Source organism: Physeter macrocephalus, chromosome 19 (assembly GCF_002837175.3).
Source record: "Physeter macrocephalus isolate SW-GA chromosome 19, ASM283717v5, whole genome shotgun sequence".
NCBI lineage: Eukaryota > Metazoa > Chordata > Mammalia > Artiodactyla > Physeteridae > Physeter > Physeter macrocephalus.
In genome coordinates, this window is record NC_041232.1 from 11567716 (window position 1) to 11589983 (window position 22268).

Below are 22268 nucleotides of genomic sequence, written 5' to 3' on the forward strand. Positions count from 1 at the left end.
CCACGAACTGCGAAGGAGAATCTGTCCCAGCCTCTCCTCTTGCTTCTGGGGGCCTCGGGCATTCCTTGGCTTGTGGATGTGTCTTCACATCATCTTCCTGCTATGCATGGGTCCCAAATTTCCCCTCTTTATAAGGGCGTAGTCATATTGGATTAGGGCTCACCCTAATGACCTCATCTTACCTTGATCACTTGCAGAGATGATCAAATATTCACATTCACAGCGACTGGGGGTTAGGAGTTGAACATTGTTTGGAGAACACCGTTTGACCTATTGTGGGGGGGCTATTATAAAAATTAATGTACTGAAAATAAAACGGTGCAATGACATTCTCAGTACTCTGGCCTGCTGAAGGTTCGGAGCCCGAGGCCTGTCCTCTTTTGCTCAAAAGGGACATTTACAAAGGTTAGAGAAGTGTTAAAGTAGCACCTAGATGAGACTTTTCCCATGACGGGATCAGTATGGAAAGGCAATGGGAACCCAGAATGACTTTCTCACTCTGTCATTGAATGTTATTTCATGCCCCATCCCTGTGGCTCTCCCCCACATCCCAAGCTTCGGAAATGTAGTTATATAGAATCCTCTGGACCAGTGATGACCCTGTAATAATGGTGGACTCAAAGCCCGGACTTGCCTGTTACCTTCCAAGTGATTCTTGCTCCATTTGTTTGTCGACCTCATAACAGCCAACAAAACATGAAGAGCAGGTAATACCTGCTCATCTCTACTTCACAGAGGAGGAAGCTGAGGCCCAGGATGGAAGGATTTGGGCTTGAAGCCAGGGCTTTCCAACGCCAGAATCCCCCAATGAGACCGTTCCTGCAACCCTGGGTACCTCTGCACATCACCTGCTGCCCCTGGGCCTGTGTCCACACCTGTGAAATGAGGGGGGGCTCAGGGCAAATACCCAAATGATGCCGCCTTCTCTATTCCAAACTTCTTTCTCTCTTTGCCCCACTCAGGACCCCCAGGAGGCAGCAGACCCAGTCCCGGGCCAGCAGGACGTTTTCCAGATCAGAGACCAGGCAAGTGTTCGCCTCTTTCTGTGCCTGCTTAGGTGACCACCTCTTCCACTGACTGAGAGAGAGAGAGAGAGAGAGAGAGAGAGAGCAGGGGCTGCCAGACATTGGCCCATCTGCATCCTGAGACCTATCTAATGAGCCCTAAGGGAATTCCCTAATTCTAAAACTCTAGAGAGTCTGTACTAAGATTAGATAGATAGAAAATGACAATACATACAGTGGTTAAGAGTACAAGCTGCCTGCATTCAAATCACTCCTTCTTTATTTCCCAGCTGTGTGACCCTGGGCAAGTCACTTAACTTTCCAGAGCCTCAGTTTCCTTATCTCTAAAAGGAGAATAATCCAAGGACCTACCTCACAGAGTTGCTGGGAGGATTAAGTAAACCAATACGTGGAACACCTTAGCACGTGGCCTACAATGTATGAAGACCACACCGAGTGACAGTGATTATTACACATGATATATATGCAGCAGCACCAATCACTACAACAGAATCATTACTTTCTAACGCACCAGCTACTGCACTAAGTGCTGTGCATATACTAGAAAATTTTTAAAATAATAGCTAATACTATTTGAGCACCTTCAGGTCTTAAAATTCCCATTTTACAGGTGAGAAAACTGAGGCTCAGGGATAAGTAATCTTGCTCCAGCTGAGATTCAAATCCAGGCTGTCTGGCTTCAGAGCCCATACCAGTGAGGGCTCTCAGTGAGGTCTGTTTTGCTCATGGAACTTGTTATAAAACATAGATTCCAAGGCCCCACCACAGGGCCTGCAGATTCTAGATGGAGCCTGGGAACCTGCATTTTTGCAAGCCTTCCCTGGGTGGCTTTGACAAAGGCAACACGGCATGATGTGGCCCCCCTGTCCACTGGAATTGACAGTCGCCCATTGCAGGGCAGTGGGTGATTCTGGCACAAAGCTCGCCAAGCACCTGGTACACAGTAGGTGCCCATCACTCGCGGTAATGCTGCAGCAGTTGTCACTGCTGTCGTTATGACACAGGGACTCAGCTGCCTCTTTCCCATCCTCTCCCCATCTCCCCTGCAGAGGTGGCTCCGAGTGACCCCGCCTGTACAGGGCCCACCGCCCCACCGCGAGAGGAGAGAACCGGGGGAGTTGGGGGCTATTCGGCAGTTGGAGCCAAGGAGGACCGAGCGGGCCACCCACTGGGCCCCTATTCCCAAGCGTCTGCTGCTGCTCCCCAGCCGGCCGCGGCCCCGGCCCGCCAGCCCCCACGCCCGGAGGAGGAGGAGGAGGAGGAGGAAGCCAACAGCTATGATTCAGATGAAGCAAGTAGGTGACGCGTAACGGAGGGGTGGCTGGAAAAGTCACTTCAGGGGTCGCCCCCAGGGAAATAGGAATGGCTCTGGGGACAGCTCTGTACATCCCTAGCCCCCCAATATGCCAAACCTAATAAACATATTTACCAAGTTATAAAAATACAAATTCGTGTTACTAAATTCACAAAATAACATTGGCTTTCTAAAGTATAAGTGCTATTTTTTTCATTGTTGTAAAAGACACATAACATCAACGTTAACCATTTACATAAATTTTTAAAGTGCAATTCAACTATATTCACAAAGTTCTATTTGGTGGTTCCATAGAACTATCATATGACTCAGCAATTCCACTCCTAGGTGTGTATATAGGTAGATATCTATTTTAATCGTTTCCCAGGCTCTTTGGTGTGTGTCTTCTAAAAGTCCTTTTTTTTTTTTTTTTTTTTTTGCGGTAAGCGGGCCTCTCACTGTTGTGGCCTCTCCCGTTGCGGAGCGCAGGCTCCGGACGCTCAGGCTCAGCGGCCACGGCTCACGGGCCCAGCCGCTCCGCGGCACGTGGGATCTTCCCGGGCCGGGGCACGAACCCGTGTTCCCTGCATCGGCAGGCGGACTCTCAACCACTGCGCCACCAGGGAAGCCCTAAAAGTCATTTTTTAACCATGACTTTAAAATTTCTGATACTTCCTCTTGCATCCATCCATCAATGATTTATAAAGTGCCTGCTCTATGCCACACACACACACACCAGTGGCACTTCTCCTGGGTGTGGCTGGGAGCAGCAGGGGAGAGCTGGGGTGGCCTTTGTGAGCTGCAGGGAAGCATGGATGGGTTGTATCTGGACCTCATGCCTGCTGTGGGGTTGGGGGGACGTTCCAAGAGCTCCTGGTCAGATGGGGAGACTGGACCCGCTCAGAAGAAATGGACCAAGGGCTGTAATCGGCAGAATGGCTTTGGCCCATCACGTCACCTCCCCTCGTTGTAAAAGGGAAAGCAAACACCACCTCCCATGCAGGACTGAGGGGTCATAAACTGAGGTACCTGCTGAGAAAGGGCTTCATAAACCAGAAATCATTACTATATAGTGCGAAACACACATGAGGAATTATTATTATATGACATGCACATCAGAAGTAATAATAGTCAACACTTGTTGAGCCCTTATTTTGTGCCGGACACTTTTCTAAGTGTGTTATGTGCACATGCTCAATTTAATCATCCCAGTGAGCCTGGGAATAGTTGCTTTTCCTATTCCGATTTCACAGATAAGGAGACAGAGGCGCAAATAAATAAATAAATAAATAAATAAATAAATAAATAAGACATACTTCTGGGCTTCCCTGGCGGCGCAGTGGTTAAGAGTCCGCCTGCCAATGCAGGGGACACGGGTTCGTGCCCTGGTCCGGGAAGATCCCACATGCCGCGGAGCGGCTGGGCCCGTGAGCCATGGCCTCTGAGCCTGTGCGTCCAGAGCCTGCGCTCCGCAACGGGAGAGGCCACAACAGTGAGAGGCCCTCGTACTGCAAAAAAAAAAAAAAAAAAAAAAAAAAAGGAGAGGCTCGGAGAGGTTCAGGGGCTTGTCCATGTTCATGTGGCCAGTGAGTGGAGGGACTGACAGTCTCATTGCTGCAGCAGGTCAGAGGCCAGACCTGGAGGAAATATCAGCTGTCCTTTCTCTCGCAGGGGTCATGAGGCTGCAGGCTCAGGGGAAAGGAGTCTGAGGAGCCCACCCCCACCTCTCTGACTGGGGGCTGTTTCTGCCCTGGAAATGCACCATGTCTATCCCACCTTCCTGGCTTTCCACATCCTGGTCCTTCTGCCTGGAGCAGTGGCCACTGCTCCTTCCATCTGCCTTAAGTGTCTCTTTGCTGACCTGCCAAGCCTAGAAGATCCCTCCCAGCAGGTGTATGTCCCTGTTAGGAGCTGTCCCTAGTGATTTATAACAAGCCTGTCTCTGTATTCGGCTCCCTCCCTCACTCATCTCTATATTTGACAAGTATTTACTGAGCACCTACGAGGTGCCTCCAAACTATTCTAAGTGCTAGGGATACCATGGCAAAAAAAGAAAAAAAAAACCAGACAAGATGGCTGATCTAATGGAACTAATATTCTAGTGGAGAGAAACATACCAATGAGTTCATTTCAAATAAAGACAGAGCACCGTGAAGGAAATAAAATAGGGCAAATGACCATGAGGGTGGCTGCTTTAGATGGAGCAATCAGGGAGGGTCTCTCTGAGGAGGTGACATTTAAGCTGCGATGTGGATAATGAGAAGGCACGAGCCATGCAAGGATCTAGAGAGAGAGCATTCCAGACAGAGGCAACGGCAAATGCTGAGACTCATTTATTCCTTCAGCAAGTAAGTGAGCACAAACTGTGTGCCCTGCACTGTGCCCAGTGGGGACATAGCAGTGAACAGGGCAGTCACAGCCTTGCCCTCATGGGACTCTCAACCTAGCAGATGGAAGTCATTAACTAGGCAATTGCACAAATGATTAACTGATCACAGGTGTGCTGAGGGCTCCAAAGAAGAGGAGGGTCTACAGGATGGGGGATCCAGAGGGACTGAGTCTTCCTCTCCTCTGTAGGCTCAATGGCTAGCCCAGACTGGGCACACGGTAAGTGCTCAGGAAATGTTTGTTGAATGAATTAATGTCCTTTTGGTACCTGTCTGTCTTCTTCAGCCACCCTGGGTGCCCTGGAGTTCAGCCTTCTCTTCGACCAGGACAACAGCTCCCTGCACTGCACCATCATGAAGGCCAAGGTGGGTAAGGGGGCCAAGCTGGGGACCACTCAGGATGTTCTGGCATTTCTAGGTGACTTGGGGAGGGCATGGGTGACCAAGTCTGTCTCCTGTCATTGCCTTGTCTCTCTGTGACAGTGACAGTGATGAGAAAAGAGCAGGAATTAGCCACGGCCAATTCCTTTGCAGGGAGGACTTCCTCCGGGGACGGTCCCAGAGGGGTTTCACTTAACTGCAGTTGCCTCCCGGGAGTGGAGGAAACCAAGCTTCAAGGGCAGAGCCAAGATCTGCCCAGCCCCATCCACACCCTCTGGAGGAGATCTCAGAGGTGTCACCCGAGAGCAGTGACAGCCTAACTTGACAGCTGACATGCCACTGAACAGCTCCTTCTATAGACGGGGCTGTCAAGCTGGAGCTACAGACTGAGTCGGGACTTATTGTTGCAGATACAAGGACAGTAATCTGGGCTTCTGAGGGGCCGGGAAAGGCAAACCAGATTGGAAGAGCATCTCCATGCTACAGGCTCCAGGGGCAGTGAGCCAACTTTACTCCAGCCCGCAAAGAAAGCTGGATGATGCCAATGCCAATCCCAGGGAGTAGCTGACCAGGATCTCCCCCTGCCCCAAGTCTGGTCTATAGAAAATAACAAGCAAGGTTCAGGAACCAGACTTTCTGGGTTCAAATACCAGCTCCGCCCTCCTAGCTGTGGGATTTGGGGGAAGTTAACCTCTCTGTGCCTCAGGGATAATAATAGAATCTCTCCCATGAGGATGTTGGTGAGTATTACGTGGAAGGTGGCGGGGTGTCCCAGTTTGCACAGATGGTCCCCAGCTATGCCTGTTGCCTTGATGAAATAATTAAGAACTCTCCTTTCCACTCACAAAATGTCCCAGTTTGGATGATCAATAATGTATGAAATGCTTAACACAACTTCTAGATCAACATACCCAGGTCACTTCTTCAGCAGGCACTTAGATGCATTTCCGCGTGCCCTCCAATAACACAGTGAGGTAAGGCCCTACATTATCTTATTTCATCTTAATAGGAACCTCTGAGAAAGAGATTATTATTAGCCCCATTGTACAGATGGGAAAACTGAGGCTTAGAAAGTTAAAGCCTGAGGCCACTCAGCTGGTAAGGGATAGAGCTGGATTTGAATCCAGATGTAACCACCTCCGGCTCCAGAAATGGGGGAAAGCCACACCATTACAGCCCCCTTGAGACAGGGGTACAGAAAACTCAACGGCTCAGGGGCTGGGCTGGTAAAGAGAAGAGAAAAGCGTGTGAGACATTAGGGAATGGTAGTAACTTTGGTAAACTAAACTGGTGTGAGCAGGACCCAAAGATGTTCAAGTTCAAATTTGAAAAACACAGCGTCTGCCAATGTGTAACCTCCCAATCCAAACAGACGTTCCAGACATGTTTATTAAATACCTACTCTGTACCAGGAACTACCCTAAATGTTGGGGAATATTAGAATGAGTGAGAATAGGCTGTGCCCTCATGGAGAAATGGACAAGAAACCATCACTAAAGCATCTCCTGAGTGTTGTATACCCTCTGGGGCTTTCTACAAATTATTTCGTCCCATTTAATCTTCACAACAAACCTATGAGTAAGGTTTCATCATCATTCCCATTTTATAGATGGGGAAATTGAGGCACAGAGAGATTAAGGGACTTGCCCAAATCACACAGCGAGGAAGTGGTCGAGCTAGGATTAGAACCAGTGTTGTCCAGCTCAAAAGCCTATGCTCTTACCTTCTAGGCTACCCGGCCAGATTTCCCCCTTGCACCCCACTTTGTGGCCTCCTCTCCCCACCTAGTAGTAGCAAACGTTGTTCATACTGAACTTGTGCCAGGGCCAGAGTTCAGCCTTCACAGGTGAGATCTCATTTAACCCTCCAAGAATCCCATGAAGCAGGGTCTGTGATCAGCCCCACTGAACAGATGAGGAAACTGAAGTCCCCAGAGATCACAGGGCACGATACATGGGATTGGGGATTAGTGCTGTGAGAGGAGACAGTGGGAGCCCAGAGATAAGACACCTGCCTCAGCCAGGGCCTAGGGGGATGGGCAGAGCATATCTGAGCCCCAGGAATTTTGGAACTGCTCATGTTAACAAGCCCAGCTTAACTCCTCCTACCCCGGACAAACTGCTCTCCCCGACAGTGGCTCATTTTAGCCATTTTAGCCATGCCAGCTCTGTGAGGGGGGCCAGGCAGAGATTGTGATCCCCATCATATGGATGGAGAAACTGCGGTCTCAGAGTGAGTGCAAGGGCCAGAGCCAGAACTCAGGCCTCCTTTCGCTGGCCTTTCCTCCTCTCCCACCCATTCTGGGACATGTCCTCCCATCAGCAGTAACAATCCAGCCTTGATGGAGCACTTCCTGTGTGCCAGGCACTGTGCCAAGCACTTTACAGGTGGGATCACGTTTACATCTTACCAGCCCATGAAGCATCCCATTTGACAGGTGAGGAAAATGAGGCTCAGAGAGGTTAAGAAACTTGCCTAAGGTCACACAGCCAGTAAGTGACTTGGCCAGGCTTTAAACCCCGTCTGCCGGATTCCAATGCTCATTTCAAGATACCGCATTTCCCTTCTCTTTCTTTGGAAGAGGAAGCACACAGGGTGGAGTGATAGCTGTGCCCATTGCTTGTGATAGCTGAGCGCCCAGCCCTCCCCAGGCCCTCATGCCATTGCCTTCTTCTCTTCCAGGGACTGAAGCCCATGGATTCCAATGGTTTGGCCGATCCCTACGTTAAGCTGCACCTCCTGCCAGGAGCCAGCAAGGTACCATATGGCCTGGGCCTCTTGGCAAGTGGGGCACATGGGCTCTGGAAAGCACCCAAGGTTCCCAGCTCAGAGCCTAAAATAGCCCTCCCCAAACCCCCTCTTCCCTGATTGGCAAAGTTCTTACAAGGGGTAAGGGATGGGCCAGAGCCATTCTCCTTCAAGAGGCAGGGGCTCTGCTCATTTCTCTAACTCAGAAACCTGGGATCCAGGAGAGAAGCAGATACACTGATTATGCCCTTGACCTGCTCAGACACCTTCAGGGCTCTCCAGTGCTGACCATGGTCCACCTCCCCCACCCATTTTGTGCCCCAGCCAAACATCTCTCAACAGAAATGACTAACTCTTTCCAGATAACTTGAGAAAAGGTTCTATTATTAAGAGAAAATGTACCCCCATCCCTTCCACCTTTCTGGGAGGGAAAGTGGGATTAATTCTCCTTTCTTTGGATTGACCCACTCAGAGCACATGGCTGGAAATGGAAGTGTGCCTTCTTGGGTTTTATTTTTTGCTCTGTTGTGTTAATTTGACATGGATGTCCTAAAAACAAGGCAAGTATCAAATGCCCCATAAGACAAAAAAGGATACACACACACACACACGCACGCACGCACGCACGCACGCACGCACGCACGCACACACACACACACACACACACACGGGCACATACACACTTTATCTCACTCTTTTTTTGTTTGAATCAAGGAAAGACAGTCCCACCTGGCCATGGCCAAACTGGTTGGCCACTACTCCTTCTAACTCCCCAGCGACCTTTGCTTCTCCTTGACCCACTCCTTTGCCCACTCCTAAATCCAAACCTGCTTTGCCAAAGAATCCAATCAGTCATTTACATGTTAGTATGAATTGGATTTCTCACCAGGCCACCAGGTGCATTTCTAACCTTCTCTCTTGGAGTAAAATGAAAAATTTTGTCCTCTCTAAGGAATTTCAGGCATGGAGGATGCTTTCTGGGGAAACAGAGGGGACCATCCCAATATCCCCAGAAATTATTTCTTCACTGCCTAGGAATGGGAGACTCTCATTTCTGCATCCCTGGCCTAGAAATAATACTTTTTCTCACACAAAAAAAATCTTTGCTTTCTAATCTTTATGAAGAGTTCAAGGAGGGGGCCCAGTGCCTGGAGGGAGGGCTGGCCCAGTATCCAGTGTTGGTGATGCACCCTAGAGGATGACCCCACTCCCTGAGAACATGCATTTGGGAGCAACAGAGCCCCTGGACACTCCTGAGGGAAGTGGACTCCTAAGTCACCCACCCAGCGCAAATGAGCCCAAGGGATGGAGCTGCAGGGCTGGCTCCCCACTGAGACAGATGTCTGTCTGGGTTCTAGTCCAACAAGCTTCGTACGAAAACCCTGCGGAACACCCGAAATCCCATCTGGAATGAGACTCTGGTCTATCATGGCATCACGGATGAGGACATGCAGAGGAAGACCCTCAGGTGCCTGCCGGGAGGGTGGGCAGAGAGGGGCCTGAGGCTGGGCAGACTGAGGCATGCGTGGTTCCTGGGGGCAGCGCTTTAAAACATCTCAGAGTAGTTTTTCGTTTCTTTTTTTCTTCTAAGAAGCAATATATATTTCTGATAGACACTTTTGAAAATACAGATAAGTGAAACTGTTAACATCTTGGTGTCTGGACATTTGGGTTTAGCATGTGTCTTTATTTGTGTGTATGTGTTTGTGTGTGTGCGCACGAAAGTTTGTTTTTTTTTTAATAAAGTTGAGTGTTTTTAAAAGTGTTTATAAAAATGGACCATCCTTTTAAGTAATCAGCCAGTTTCACTTAACAATATACTGATGCCACTTCATATTCTTCTACAGTGTATTAAAATGCATTTTAAATTATATAAGTAATAAATGAGTACATTGTTCCTGTAAATAATTATTGAGAAAACAAAGCTGCTTTCAAATGTTAGTCCCCTCCCTCAGCCTGGATTGCCTTCCTCCTTCTGTGAGTGTGTGTATATTCATTATATACATACATACACTATATATATATATTGTCGTTTACAATATAAGAAATATCATGGTGAATATATCTGGAACGTGCCTTTTTTCTTAACAATATATCTTGGGGCTGTGGCCATGAGAAGACATTTAGATGTACCTAATTTTTAACTGCTTCAGAGTACTCCATAGCATGGGTTTATCCCAGATTTTTTTAAATGTTTTATTATTAAGTGTTATGAATATACAGAAAATATAGAATATAATAAAAACAAATACCCATGAACCCAATACTCAGTCTTTCAAAAATCTTAATATTTGTTTTATTTGCTTCAGATCTTTTTGTAAGGAATAAAGCACTACAGATGCAAATTGAAGCTCCTCTTGTATACTTCATCCCCCACCCCCTTCTCTTCTCTCCTCCCCAGGGCGAAACACTATCCTGAATTCCCTGGGTATCATTTCCAAGCGTGTCCTATGCTGCAGCTACTTAATTATGTATCTATAAACAATATATGGTATTGTTGGCATGTCTTAAAATTTTATGTAACTGTTCACCACTTTATCCAGTTCCCTGTGGACAGACATTTGGATAGCTTCTACCTTTTCTCTATTACAAACAAATTTGCAGTGAGCATTCTTCATGCTTCCTTGTGTTCATATGAGTATTTCCTTAGGACAGAAACCAAGGAGGTATATTTGCTGGATCACAGAATATGGGGTGTGGGTCTTTTTAATTTTGCAAGGCATACAAACTGGTTTACAAATGGGCTGTTCCAAGTACATTCCTATCAGCTACAATATTATTTTAAGGAAACATAAACATTTTTATTGCAGTGTAATAATATCCATTTAGAAAAGTGCACACAGAAAAAGTGTACAGATTGATGAATTTTCACCAAGTGAACAAACTGGGTTAAGAGAACAGAACATTCCCAGACCACAGAAGCCCTCCCCTTGTGCCCCCTTCCAGTGAGGACCTTTTCCCCCAGGGGATTCACTACCCTAACTGCTAACAGGAAAAATTAATTTAGTCTAGTTCTGTACTTTATACAAATGAAATCATACCACTTAATTCCTTTATGTCTGTCTTCTTTCAGTTAATAGTATATTTGTGATACTCATCCAGGTTGTTGTGGGTACTTGTAGGTTGTTCTTTCTCATTGCTATTTAGTATTCCATTGTGTGAATATAACACGATATTATTTATTCATTCTACCATTAATTGGCATTTGGTTGGTTTTCTGTTTGGGGCTATTACAAATAGTGCTGCTGGGAACATTCTAGTAGCTATTTCTTGCATACATTTCTGTTGTATATACACCTGGGAGTGTAATGGCTGAGCCATGGTGTATGTATATGTTTAGCTTTAGTAGGAACTGCCAGTTTTCCATAGTGATTGCACCAATTTACACTCCTACCGGCAGTGTCTGGGAGTTCCAGTTGCTTCACATCCTCATCAACACTTTTCCATTTTGGCCACTCTGGCGGGTGTGTAATGGTGTCGCATTGTGGTTTTGCATTTCCCTGATGAGCAATTACAACATTATTTTCAATGCGTACTGTTACATTTTTAGGGTTACTTCATAATTTTCTTAAGAAGTCCCCCCATTATAGAATACTTATGTTATTTCTGCTTTTTCACAACTATAAACAAAACCGTGGTAAAGATCTTTGTAGTTACGTATTTTTTCACTTATGTCTTCATGGTAAATTCCTAGAAGTGGCGTTACTAGGTCAAAAATGGTGATTATTCGTGAGTCTTTGGAGACATATTGTCCTACAGAAAGGATGGTGGTGTTTACACCCCCACCGGCTGAATGGAGACAATTTCTTTCTCCAGTTGTGTACAGTGTGGGGCTCAGCAGGAGGGTGTTCTGACCCTTCAGAACTTTGAACCTTGTTCAACAAATGTTAATGGCCAAGAAGCAAGGTGCTGTTAGTTCCTGTCTGTCCCCCATGGGGGAAAAGTCCTTTCTTCCTCTTAGCGTATGTCAGGATGAATTATCATGCCTCGGTTGGTCCGTTTGGCCTCCTGAGGGACCTTTCTCATGACCTGCCCTTTTTTTGTGCCTCTGGTCTACTCAGTGCTGTGCAAAGTAGATAGCAAAAGACAATATAGTGTTCTGGAAATCAGGAGCTTCAAATTCTGGTTCTGCCCCTTACTGGGGAAAAATTATTCAACCTTTCTGGGCCCCAGTCTCCTCTCCAAAGTGGGAAACTCAGAGGTCTGGGGGGAGAAAGAATTAAATGAGAAGAGTCAGCTAAGTTCCTAGCCTAACTTTGCAACAGATGATGCTGAAATGACCATAAAGTAGATGTAAAGGGGGCTGAACTTCATTAATCATCAGGGAAATGTATTGGGTTGGCCAAAAAGTTCGTTTGGGTTTTTTCCACAACATCTTAAGGAATACTAATAAATTAATACTACAAGGAGATACTATGGCCCACTCAGAAAGGCTTAAAATTAAAGACCGACAAAATCGAAGTTAGAATGAAGAGCAAACAGAACCTGCATAAACTGCTGGTGGGAGTGTAATTGGTGGAATCGCTTTGGAAAACTGTTTAGAAGTTTCTACTGCGGTTAAACTTGTGTGTAGTCCATGGCTCAGCAATTCGGCTCCTAGGAAGATACCTAACAGAAATATGTATCTATGCATATAGAAAAGACATGAACATGAATGTTCCATTGCAGCTTTATTCATAACAGCTAGAAATGGCTCAAAACCAAATGCCCGTAAGTAGCAAAATTATTACAACATATTTACACAATAGAATACTATACAACCAAAAAAGGGACAAATAACTATAGACATGGATGAATCTCACAGACATAACATTGAACAAAAGAAACCAAATGTAAAAGGGTCTATACATCTGATTTTATTTAAATGTAGGTCAAAAACAAGACACTGAATCTTGCCAAGAGAACAAGGTAGTGATTATCTTTGAGGGAGGTAGTGACTAGGAGGGCTTATGAGGGTCTTCTGGGAGCTGGAGTGTTCTATATCTTGATCTATCTGAGTGGTAGTTACATGAGTGTATGCAAATTCAAAAATCCAACAAGCTAGAAATTTTAAGATTTGTGCATGTTATTGCTTGTTAAGTTATACTGTGATCAAGAAGAAATTAAAAGTACCTGGCCTAGTGCTCAATAAATAGGAAGTTGTATTATTCCTGTGCACATTACACATTCCTTGCCAGCATCAATCAGAGCTCTTGGTACATAGTAGGAGCTCAACACATCCTCTTCTTTCTTTCTCCATCCTTTATGTCAATCGCAGGATCTCTGTCTGTGATGAGGACAAATTCGGCCATAATGAGTTTATCGGTGAGACCAGATTCTCGCTCAAAAAATTGAAGCCCAACCAGAGGAAGAACTTCAATATCTGTCTGGAGCGGGTGATCCCGGTGAGTGCCTTTGCCCCAAGGGTTCAATGGGGAAGAAGAGTTGCAGGGGTGGGTGCTGCCTTCTTCTGGGCCTGTAAAGGATGTGATAGATCTGTAGGGTGCCAGACAGGAGAGGGGCTGTGGCAGCTGTTGGAGGGAGGGTGAAGATTTCAGGTCAGAACATGGGGGTTGGTGCGTCCTGGCTATGCCTTCTACCAACCCTGTGTTAGCATCACTTCTGAAGGTCAGAGTGGTGTGGCAGGGTGGCCTGCCTGGGTTCAAAGCCAGCTCTGCCATTTCCCTGCTCCCTGGCCTTCACCAAAGGTCTGAACTATTCTGGGCCTCAGTTTTTCTTGTCTCTAAAATGTGTGTTACAACAGCACCTGCCTCATAGGAGGCAGAACCTAGTACCTAATAAGCACTCATAATTAACTGTTGTTATTATAGTAAATAATACTGCCTTACCCACCTGTCGGTCAAGAAGTCATAAAGAATCATAGAGATACACAGGAGGCAGGATACCATAGCACTTAAGGGCATGGGCTCTGGAGCCAGACTGGGTTTGAGTCCCAGTTTCTGCCACTTATAGTATAACTTGAGTCAAATGACTTAACCTCTCTGTGCCTCAGTTTTCTTGTCTGTAAAATGGGATAATATAGTACCAACCTCATAGGGTCTTTTAAGGATTAATGTAAAAGTACATGTAAAGCATTAAAACTGTTATTGTTAGATGTGATACTCGCCTTTTGAGAAAGAACAAGAACCAAATTGAGGTTGTCCAATTGGGCTACACCTTAGAATCAACTAGAGATTTTAAAACCAGAGCTTTACAAAATAGATTCTGTGGGGGAGCTCCCTGGATATTCTGACTTAGCAAGATAGGGTGAGACCTAGCAATCTGTATTTTTAGATACAATCCAACCTACCCTTTTTTACGTCTGAGCCACCTGGGGCCCAAAAAGAGGAGCGAGTTGCCAAGGTCATACCGCAAGTCAGTGACTGTGTTCTCAGGCACCAGCCAGAGCCCAGCTTTCTTGCAATGACCAGCGTGCCTGCTCCCCCTGGGCAGTGGGCCAGCTCCCCATTGGGAAGCCATGGGGGGTGGGAGGGGGACTCCTGCAGCATCCTCCCACCAGATGGCCAGCCTGAGGATGGGCTATCTGTGTGCTGCACCATATTTTATAGCACAGACAAAGGAAGACACAACAGGGAAAACTGCAAGGAAGAATTTACACCGAATGCCAGGCTCCCAATAAATCATTAGATGTGCCTAGGAATGAAGCCTTTCCTCTGGGTCTTTGCCTGGTAACAGTTGGCTCTTCAGGCTTCGTCATCCTTCCGTCACTCAGTGAGTCCAGTTGGTCAGCACAGGGGCCAGGACCCCGTCTGGGTCTTCAGCTCCTGGGTCTGCCATCTCACTGTGATGGACGCAGCCAGCCTCAGAGGCACAGAGGTGGCAGGACAGGCCCGCACTGGCTCCACAACCCTGCTAATATCTCCTTTGCTCTTAAACCTCCCACCACCAACTCCCCTCTTATGCCCCGCTAAGGACAGGGACCTCATAAGCTCTGACCCCTCTCCTCTGGACCTCAGTTTTCCTCATTTCTAAAGTGGAGAGGTTGGATTTAACCAGTGCTTTTCACATTGTGTTCCCCAGAGCCTTAGAATCCTGCAAAAGGGCCTTAGGAGCCATGGGGGAAGAAGCACCTGGTGGCCTCTGTGCCACTTCAACCAGAGCAGACAAAATCTTATCTGTTTTGTGTATGGGCGACTTTGCCACTTATTGGTTGTGGCAAGTGGTTTAACCACTCTGACCCTCAGTGTCATCATCTGTAAAATGGGGATACTAATACAACCTGCATCAATAGGCTGCTGTGCATTAACATGGTCTCTCAAATGGTTAGCATTATATACATTTTCGCTGAATGGGGGAAAGCTGGAGGGCCACAGAAGCTTGGAGCACCCATCCTCATGGCTCTGGATGCCAGTGGAGGGGAGAAGGGGTTTCTGGTCTTTCTTGTGTAGGGAGATGAGCCCCACTGACAATGTTATTTTTCCTTTCTGTCTCCTTCCTCAAGATGAAGCGTGCTGGAACCACCGGGTCAGCCCGAGGCATGGCCCTTTATGAAGAGGAGGTGAGCGCTGAGTGGGTGTTGAAGCCACAGTCGGGGTCTGGCATCTCCCTTTTCTCTCCCTCCCTGGCCCCTTTCCCACTCTTTTACCCCAAACCACCTGCCTGTTGGTTCACCATGAGAGGTGCCCTTGCTCAAGGCAGTAGAACATGAGACCAGGAGCGTGCTTTTCACACCTGGAGCCCCCAAGGTGGGGGAAGCCCCATCCTCTCACACCCGAGGGACACCCTTGAATTCCTTGACCTTGTTGGCAGAAGCTCTGCTGGCAATTCTGCTGCACTAGAGCAATGCCACGCTCCCTCCATGGGGATGTAGCGTAGGTTCTTTGAGCTGTGTGTCTGGCAGAGGCTGGAGTTTGGCTTCACAACCATGCCTTCAGCCCCAAGGACTGCACTTTTGAGAAAACTGGGTGGGTGGGTGGAGTCTGAGATGAGTCACGTTGGAATCAGGGTCAAGCTCAGCCTATGATCAGAGTCAGGGTCAGTCCATGTCTAAGAGTAAAGCCATTGGCCCCCATGTGCCTAGGACTGGGCCCCTTGGCTTTCATCATTTGCTCCTCCCTGGAGTCTGGGGTGTCTGCTGTCTGTAGTGCTGATTGCACTAGCACTGGCCCAGCTCCTACTTTCCACAGACTCTCTCTTTAATGATCGCCGTCCACGTTGCCCGGACCCCTTCCCTCCTAGGCCCACGCACCCTCTTCTCCTACTGCAGCAGGTGGAGCGTATTGGTGACACAGAGGAACGCGGCAAGATCCTGGTGTCCCTCATGTACAGCACACAGCAGGGAGGCCTCATTGTGGGCATCATACGCTGCGTGCACCTGGCGGCCATGGATGCCAATGGCTACTCAGATCCATTTGTCAAGCTGTGAGTCAATGTCTGGGGACTATAAATGGGCCCCAGAGGGGGGTCCTAGATCCTTGCAAAGAGAGAACCAGAGAGCTTCCCCAAGATCATTGTACATTGAGGCCCAGAGAGGGCAAAGAACCTGCCCAAGGTCACACAGTGAGACGGATGCCCAGAACTGGTGAGTGTGAGTCTGGAGTCTCAGTCAGCCTGGTGTGTCACCCACCCATATGAGAAGTTTTGTGGCTCTCCTCCTGTGGGAGAGGGGTGGTCGGCAAGGTTACAGTAATCCCATTTGTAGCCCCTGGGAATCAGCAACACATCCCTCCAGAGTCCAGAGCCCCACCACCAAAGAAGCAACCTGACTTCTTCTGGATTCAGTCTGGAAATGCTCAAAGAAAAGACCTTAGGCTTTGGGGTTATTCCAGTTATCTCAGTCATGGGGAATAAGACAGACTTTGTGTTCTGGGTCCTCTGATAAGATGCCAAGAGGGGATTAAACAGAGGAGAAATGCCTGTGTGAGGGAAAGTAGAAGGAGAGTCAGGGGAAATGAGACAGCAGTTAGACGGCCATTCGAGTCTGACCCTAAGTGAGGGGACGAGGGAGGGAGGGATGGGTGGAAGCATCCCAGATGCAAGTTCAGCAAAGCCATCAGGAAGTCCTCAAGCCAAAATTGGCCATCGCATGAGGCCCATGTCTCCTAGGAGTAGGCCTGCCATAGGTATCCCTGCCATGTTTGGTAGTCAGCTGGGAGTGTGGCTTGGCACAAACATGGCATGGATTTCCAAGCACGGCAGCTGGGGCCTTGGTCATTTATGTTCCCTGTAGTTGGAGGTCCTGCAGGCACATTCTCCACGCCGCCATTGAATCAGACATGGGATGCACCTCCCATCTCTGCCAGCTACCAGCTGTGTAACTATAAGCAAGTTATTTGATGTCTCTGAGCCTCAGATTCTTCATTGGTAAAGTGGAGAAAACAAGTCCACTTATTTCCAAGAGTGGCCATAAGGCTCAAATGAGATATCATACAAAAGGAATAAAATTACGCCTGGTACAGAAACATTTAGCTACTCTGAATAGAATTCTGCCTTGCTTGTGGCAGTAAAATGTGTGTTTATGTGGTTGTTGTTGAGAGCCTGAGCTCTGGATCCAGACTGCCTGGGTTTGAATCCCTGATCCAATAGTCTTCAGTATTCTCCAGCTTTGTGACCTTGGGCCCATGCCTTAACATCTCTGGGCCTCAGTGTCCTCATCTGTGAAATGGGAAGAGTAATATTGGTCATTTGGTCCTGTCCTCCAAGAGGCAGACACCAAGACTAGATGAGATGCTAAGAGATTTGCTGGGGAAAGCGCTTGGGAAGGAGAATTGAGAGAGAGCTCGAGGAGGACCATAGAGACAAAAGGCCTGGTGCACGTCTGCTTCCCGGGGGGTAGTGGGGGGATGGTTGGGCAGGAAGAGTCTTAGACTGCAGTGCAGTTCTGTGTAAGTTTCAACCACTGTGGTGGGGAGTCCTTGAGCGCAGTCGCCCATTAGAGGAGCCCCGCATCTCCCAGAAATGGGGCTGCCTACTGTCGCTGCTGGCTCAGGTACTGGCTGAGAGCAGCCTGTAGGGAGCGTGGCCACATGAAAACATAGTGGTGAATTCAGAGCCCAGCAGCTTGTCAGTCTCCCCCTGCAGTTGGAGATCTGAGAGATACATTTTCATGGAGTCGGTGCTCAACAAATACCTGCCATTATGGTTATAAATAATTACTATCACTGTCTTACTCATGGCAAAGAGTGTTTATTAATGATCTCTCCAACCTGGGAGACACTCCTTCCCCCATCCCCAGTGCCTCTGACGATAGATATCAGTGCTTCCCTAAGGTCATGGCTACAACTCAGGCCACAGTGGACTTTGCTCCAGATTTTCTTTGAAAGAGGATTTTAGTTAACAAAAGAACACACATGTCTGGAATGCATTTGATTTCTAGGAGTAATTTGGTGTAATTTTCTAATTTTCCCATATGGTCCAATAGAGAACATTAGCTCCTGGGCTCCTGTCCTGTACTCCATTGAATCCCAGACACATGCAAATTGTTTTTCTCAAATAACTCTCCCCACCACCCCTTCTCCCATCTACCCAACCCTCCAGAAGAAGTAGAGTTGCAGTGGTCACCAGTGAATCAGCTGCCCTGGTGGGCATTGTAAAAAAGAAGACAGGAGATCATTAATCAACTTAAGATCCAATAAGGTTTTTTAAAGTCAGAATTGCCCTTTATTTTTGTTCAGCATCTGGTACCTTTCAAATCCCCTTTTGTATCTCTTCTTTCAGATTATCCTCAAAAGCAGTTCTGTGAGTGAGAAAGAAAAGTTTGCCTTCTTTACAGATTGGAACGCTGAGGCACACCAAAGTTACTTAGACTCATGTTGAGAGTTGCACAGCTAGTGACAGCTTGCATCAGAATCCAATTGTCCTAACTCTTAAGAGTTTTTAGCCCATTTTATTTATTCGCCCAGAAAATATTGATTGAGCACCTACTACGTGTCATGCATTGTGTCTACACTGGGGAAGAGCCTTCTAGGCAGAAGAAATAGTATGTGCAAAGGCCCTGGGATGGAAAGGAGAGTGAATGGGGTGTGGGGTGAAGCACGTGGCACAAGATCAGGCTGGACAGGACCAGGGACCCAACCACGCAGAGCCTTAAGGCTACATTAAGGATTTTGAACTTCACCCTGAGGTCAAAGGAGAGCCATGGAATAGTTTTGAACAGGAGACTGATCTGTAATCAGATTTGCATCTTCTCCCTTTTGTCCATAACCTCATCATCTCCCCAGGACCTGGGGGCAGCTTAAGAGATAATCAGTAGTGAAGCCCCAGGCACCGTCATCCAGGTTCTCAATGATCCATTGGGAGAAAGTCCTAGCTAAGAGCACAGACTCCAGAGGCAACAGCTGGGTTGAGTCCCCAGCTGTGTGACCAGAGGCACATGTCTCAACTTCTCTGAACGCTCAGTTTCCTTATATGTAAATGGGTGGTTGTACCATCTAGGGTTTGTTGAGGATTAAATGTGCATAAGGTGCTTAGGTAATGCCTGGCACCAAGTAGATGCTCTGATGCACATTGGTCACTATTAATGTTGATTCACTTTCTGATCTGTTCATTATTCTCCTGACACTGGGAGGACCTTTGGGGTCATCAAGAGGCTGTTCTTGTTCATTAAACTTCATCCATAATAGCCTCTTATGTCTCCTCTCAGCTGGCTGAAACCAGATATGGGAAAGAAAGCCAAACATAAGACTCAAATTAAGAAGAAAACCTTGAATCCTGAATTTAATGAGGTAAGGCTGCCCCATTTTTTTTGCCATGCTCTGGGATAGTTCCTATATGTGAGGGAGGAACAAATTCCCTGCTAGAAAGTTGTAAAGCACAAAAAAAAAAAACCCAAAAAGCTTTCTTACATAGATCAGCTTGAATTATCTAAAGAAGGAGGAATGAGTTCCTCATCATTGGAGCGAATCAAGCCTAAAACAAAAGCCTATAGCTTTGGAATGTCATAGGGAAGACACTGTATTTGGAGAGAGAATGAATTAAATCATCTCCGATGTCTTTACCAATTCTAATAGTGTATAATACTGATATTTGAGGAAATAAATAGGGGCAGTTGTCCCCTTTACCACCCACCCAGTTGGCACTGCCCTCTCCCTCTCCCTCAATCCTCAGGTCCATCCAGTGCATCCAGTCCTGCTAAAGCCACTATCTGGATACCCATTGACTGTGCTTATTCCTCTGTATTCACACTGTGACTTGTCAGGCGTCTAAATACTCAAATGTTGAGCACTAGGTTATGGTGCAGCCACACAGCTGTTAGACAAAGCCATAAAAGTGGTACTGCAGAGAAAAAATTAAAAATAAAAATAAAGTGGTGATGTAGAAAAAAAAAGCTGCTAACGTGCAAAGTTGGTTTTTACCATATGTTATAAAATGGGAAAAGGAAGTCACAGTACAGTATATTCATATTATATTTCTATAATACAATATTCAAATATTTCATATGGTATAAAATTCAAATTAATATTCATATTAATTTTTCAAAACAGACACCAGTATGGTCACACATGGGGAATGTTGACAGTGGTTGTTCTTGGGTAGATAGATAACAAGTTTTGGTTTTCAGTTTTTGTGGGGTTTTTTTTTTTTTTTTGCTTCCTGGTTTGTTTTAAAGAGGAACATGAATGAATTTTATGATTAGGCAGAGAGTTATTGACAAAATCAGATTATCTGCAAACATAAGCACCTAACCTTCAACTACCTTTAATCTCTGAACAATGGAGAGGGAGGAAAACCACTTCAGAGGCTATCAGAATGGAAGGACTGAGTTCATGGCTATCTGCCGTTAAGGAAACTTGACCAGGACCAGCCCTCTTAGAAACACCCCACCAGTCTTCCCAACTTCAAGCAGAGTCATTGAAAAGAGAATTATAGGGCCTGGGGGGCTTTGTTATACAGACTGGTGGTTGAGAGGGGATCATCGGGCCTGGGGTAAAGGCCCCTTTGATTCCAGATACCCAGTACAAGGTCGTCCCCTTGGTCCATGAACCCCTAGGACTCAGCCTCTTAGCTTCTGATGCCGAAGGCTCAGAGAACCCTGTCACTCACATGTCTTCCTCTGCTGCATCTAGGAATTTTTCTATGACATCAAACATAGTGACCTGGCAAAGAAGTCACTGGACATCTCAGTCTGGGACTATGACATTGGCAAGTCCAATGATTACATCGGTGAGTGCTCCCAGCTCCCGGGGAAAACCCTATCCTCTATCCTCGGAGGAGAGGAGAGCCTTACCCAGGGATGCACAGGGTTGAGGGCACTGTTTTACTTTGGTAATTACATTGTCCAAACACTAAGTCGGGACCCAGAGTCTTCACTTGGGTCCAGTTTGCATTACAAAGCTGGGAAGATTGGATCACTATTGGTTATTTGCTGAACAAATCACCTGCAGCAGAATAATTAAATTACAGAAGAGTGGAGTGTGTGGCCTCTGCAGAAAATAGGGTGCAAAGGAAGTCTCCTTAATCTATTTGCAAGTCCAGAATGAAGGTTCTGCTGTTCCCAGTTCCCCTCCAAATAATGAGGAAGAACAGTCATTACAGGTGGAGCAGGGAGGGAATTCCAGACAACGGATACAGCATGAGCAAAGATGTGCAGGCAGGATTGAGCAGGGTGATGAAACTGACTCTTTGTAAATAGATGATGAGTACCAGAAGTAGTGAGAGAGAATTTCAGTGAGTGGAGTGGTGACTTAAAGAAGGTCTTAAAAAATAGACGATGAAGTTGTGACTTGATGCCACAGTAGGGAGCCATTGCAGGTTCCTGAGTAGGTAGTCTGTAGGCAGAGAAAGCCAGTAGTCATAAAAACATCATAACCACAACCTCCAGAGAGAATGGATCCCAAGTGGCTGGAGCGGGGGTGGGTCACTGCTTGGTGGCAGTTTTTCCCCAACTAGACATTTGGGTCCAGAATGAGATTCCCATGCATCCCTCCACTCTGACCGCCTGCCGCTATCTTCCCATCTTGTCCTCCAGGAGGCTGCCAGCTGGGGATCTCAGCCAAGGGAGAGCGCTTAAAACACTGGTACGAGTGTCTGAAAAACAAGGACAAGAAGATAGAACGCTGGCATCAGCTACAGAATGAGAACCACGTGTCAAGCGATTAGGATGGCGCCCAGGTCCCCACCTCCATGCCCCAGCCCATGCCCCGTCACCCCACAGCCTGTCCCAGCTGCCCGCTGTACTCTGGTCTCTCTTCTCTACACCTCCCCCAACCCCGTCACTCCTGGAGCCTGCCTTTGAAGTCTCCCCCGCACCTTGGACATTGCCACCAAAAACCTCCCCTCTCCTCAACGCTGCGATGCGGGCTCTGTATGCAGCCCCTCTCTGATCCCTTCAGGATGGAGCCATAGGGATGGGGATGGGGAGCTTTTCACAAGGAGGTTGTTAATTTAAAAACCTCTCAGCCTGGGTAAATTACAGAGGCTCTTCATCATTTAGGACTGTTTTTAGACCCTCCTGGCCTTGGACACACGCACATAACACACACGCACACACACGCA

General features: G+C 47.0%; 1 protein-coding gene across 3 annotated transcripts in view; it reads left to right on the forward strand.

Annotated features, from left to right (window-relative positions):
- Window positions 1-21872, forward strand: part of RPH3A (rabphilin 3A) — a 61441-nt gene extending 39569 nt beyond the window's left edge. For all 3 annotated transcript variants that reach the window (XM_007104649.2, XM_024120960.1, XM_007104650.2), the window contains 11 exons: window positions 963-1025; window positions 2075-2320; window positions 4993-5072; window positions 7770-7844; window positions 9194-9303; window positions 13093-13219; window positions 15277-15333; window positions 16042-16196; window positions 19417-19498; window positions 20840-20936; window positions 21742-21872. In XM_007104649.2, coding sequence (XP_007104711.2) covers window positions 963-1025; window positions 2075-2320; window positions 4993-5072; window positions 7770-7844; window positions 9194-9303; window positions 13093-13219; window positions 15277-15333; window positions 16042-16196; window positions 19417-19498; window positions 20840-20936; window positions 21742-21872 — 1223 coding nt within the window. The remainder of the gene's footprint in view (window positions 1-962; window positions 1026-2074; window positions 2321-4992; window positions 5073-7769; window positions 7845-9193; window positions 9304-13092; window positions 13220-15276; window positions 15334-16041; window positions 16197-19416; window positions 19499-20839; window positions 20937-21741) is intronic.
- The last annotated feature ends 396 nt before the right edge of the window (window positions 21873-22268 follow it).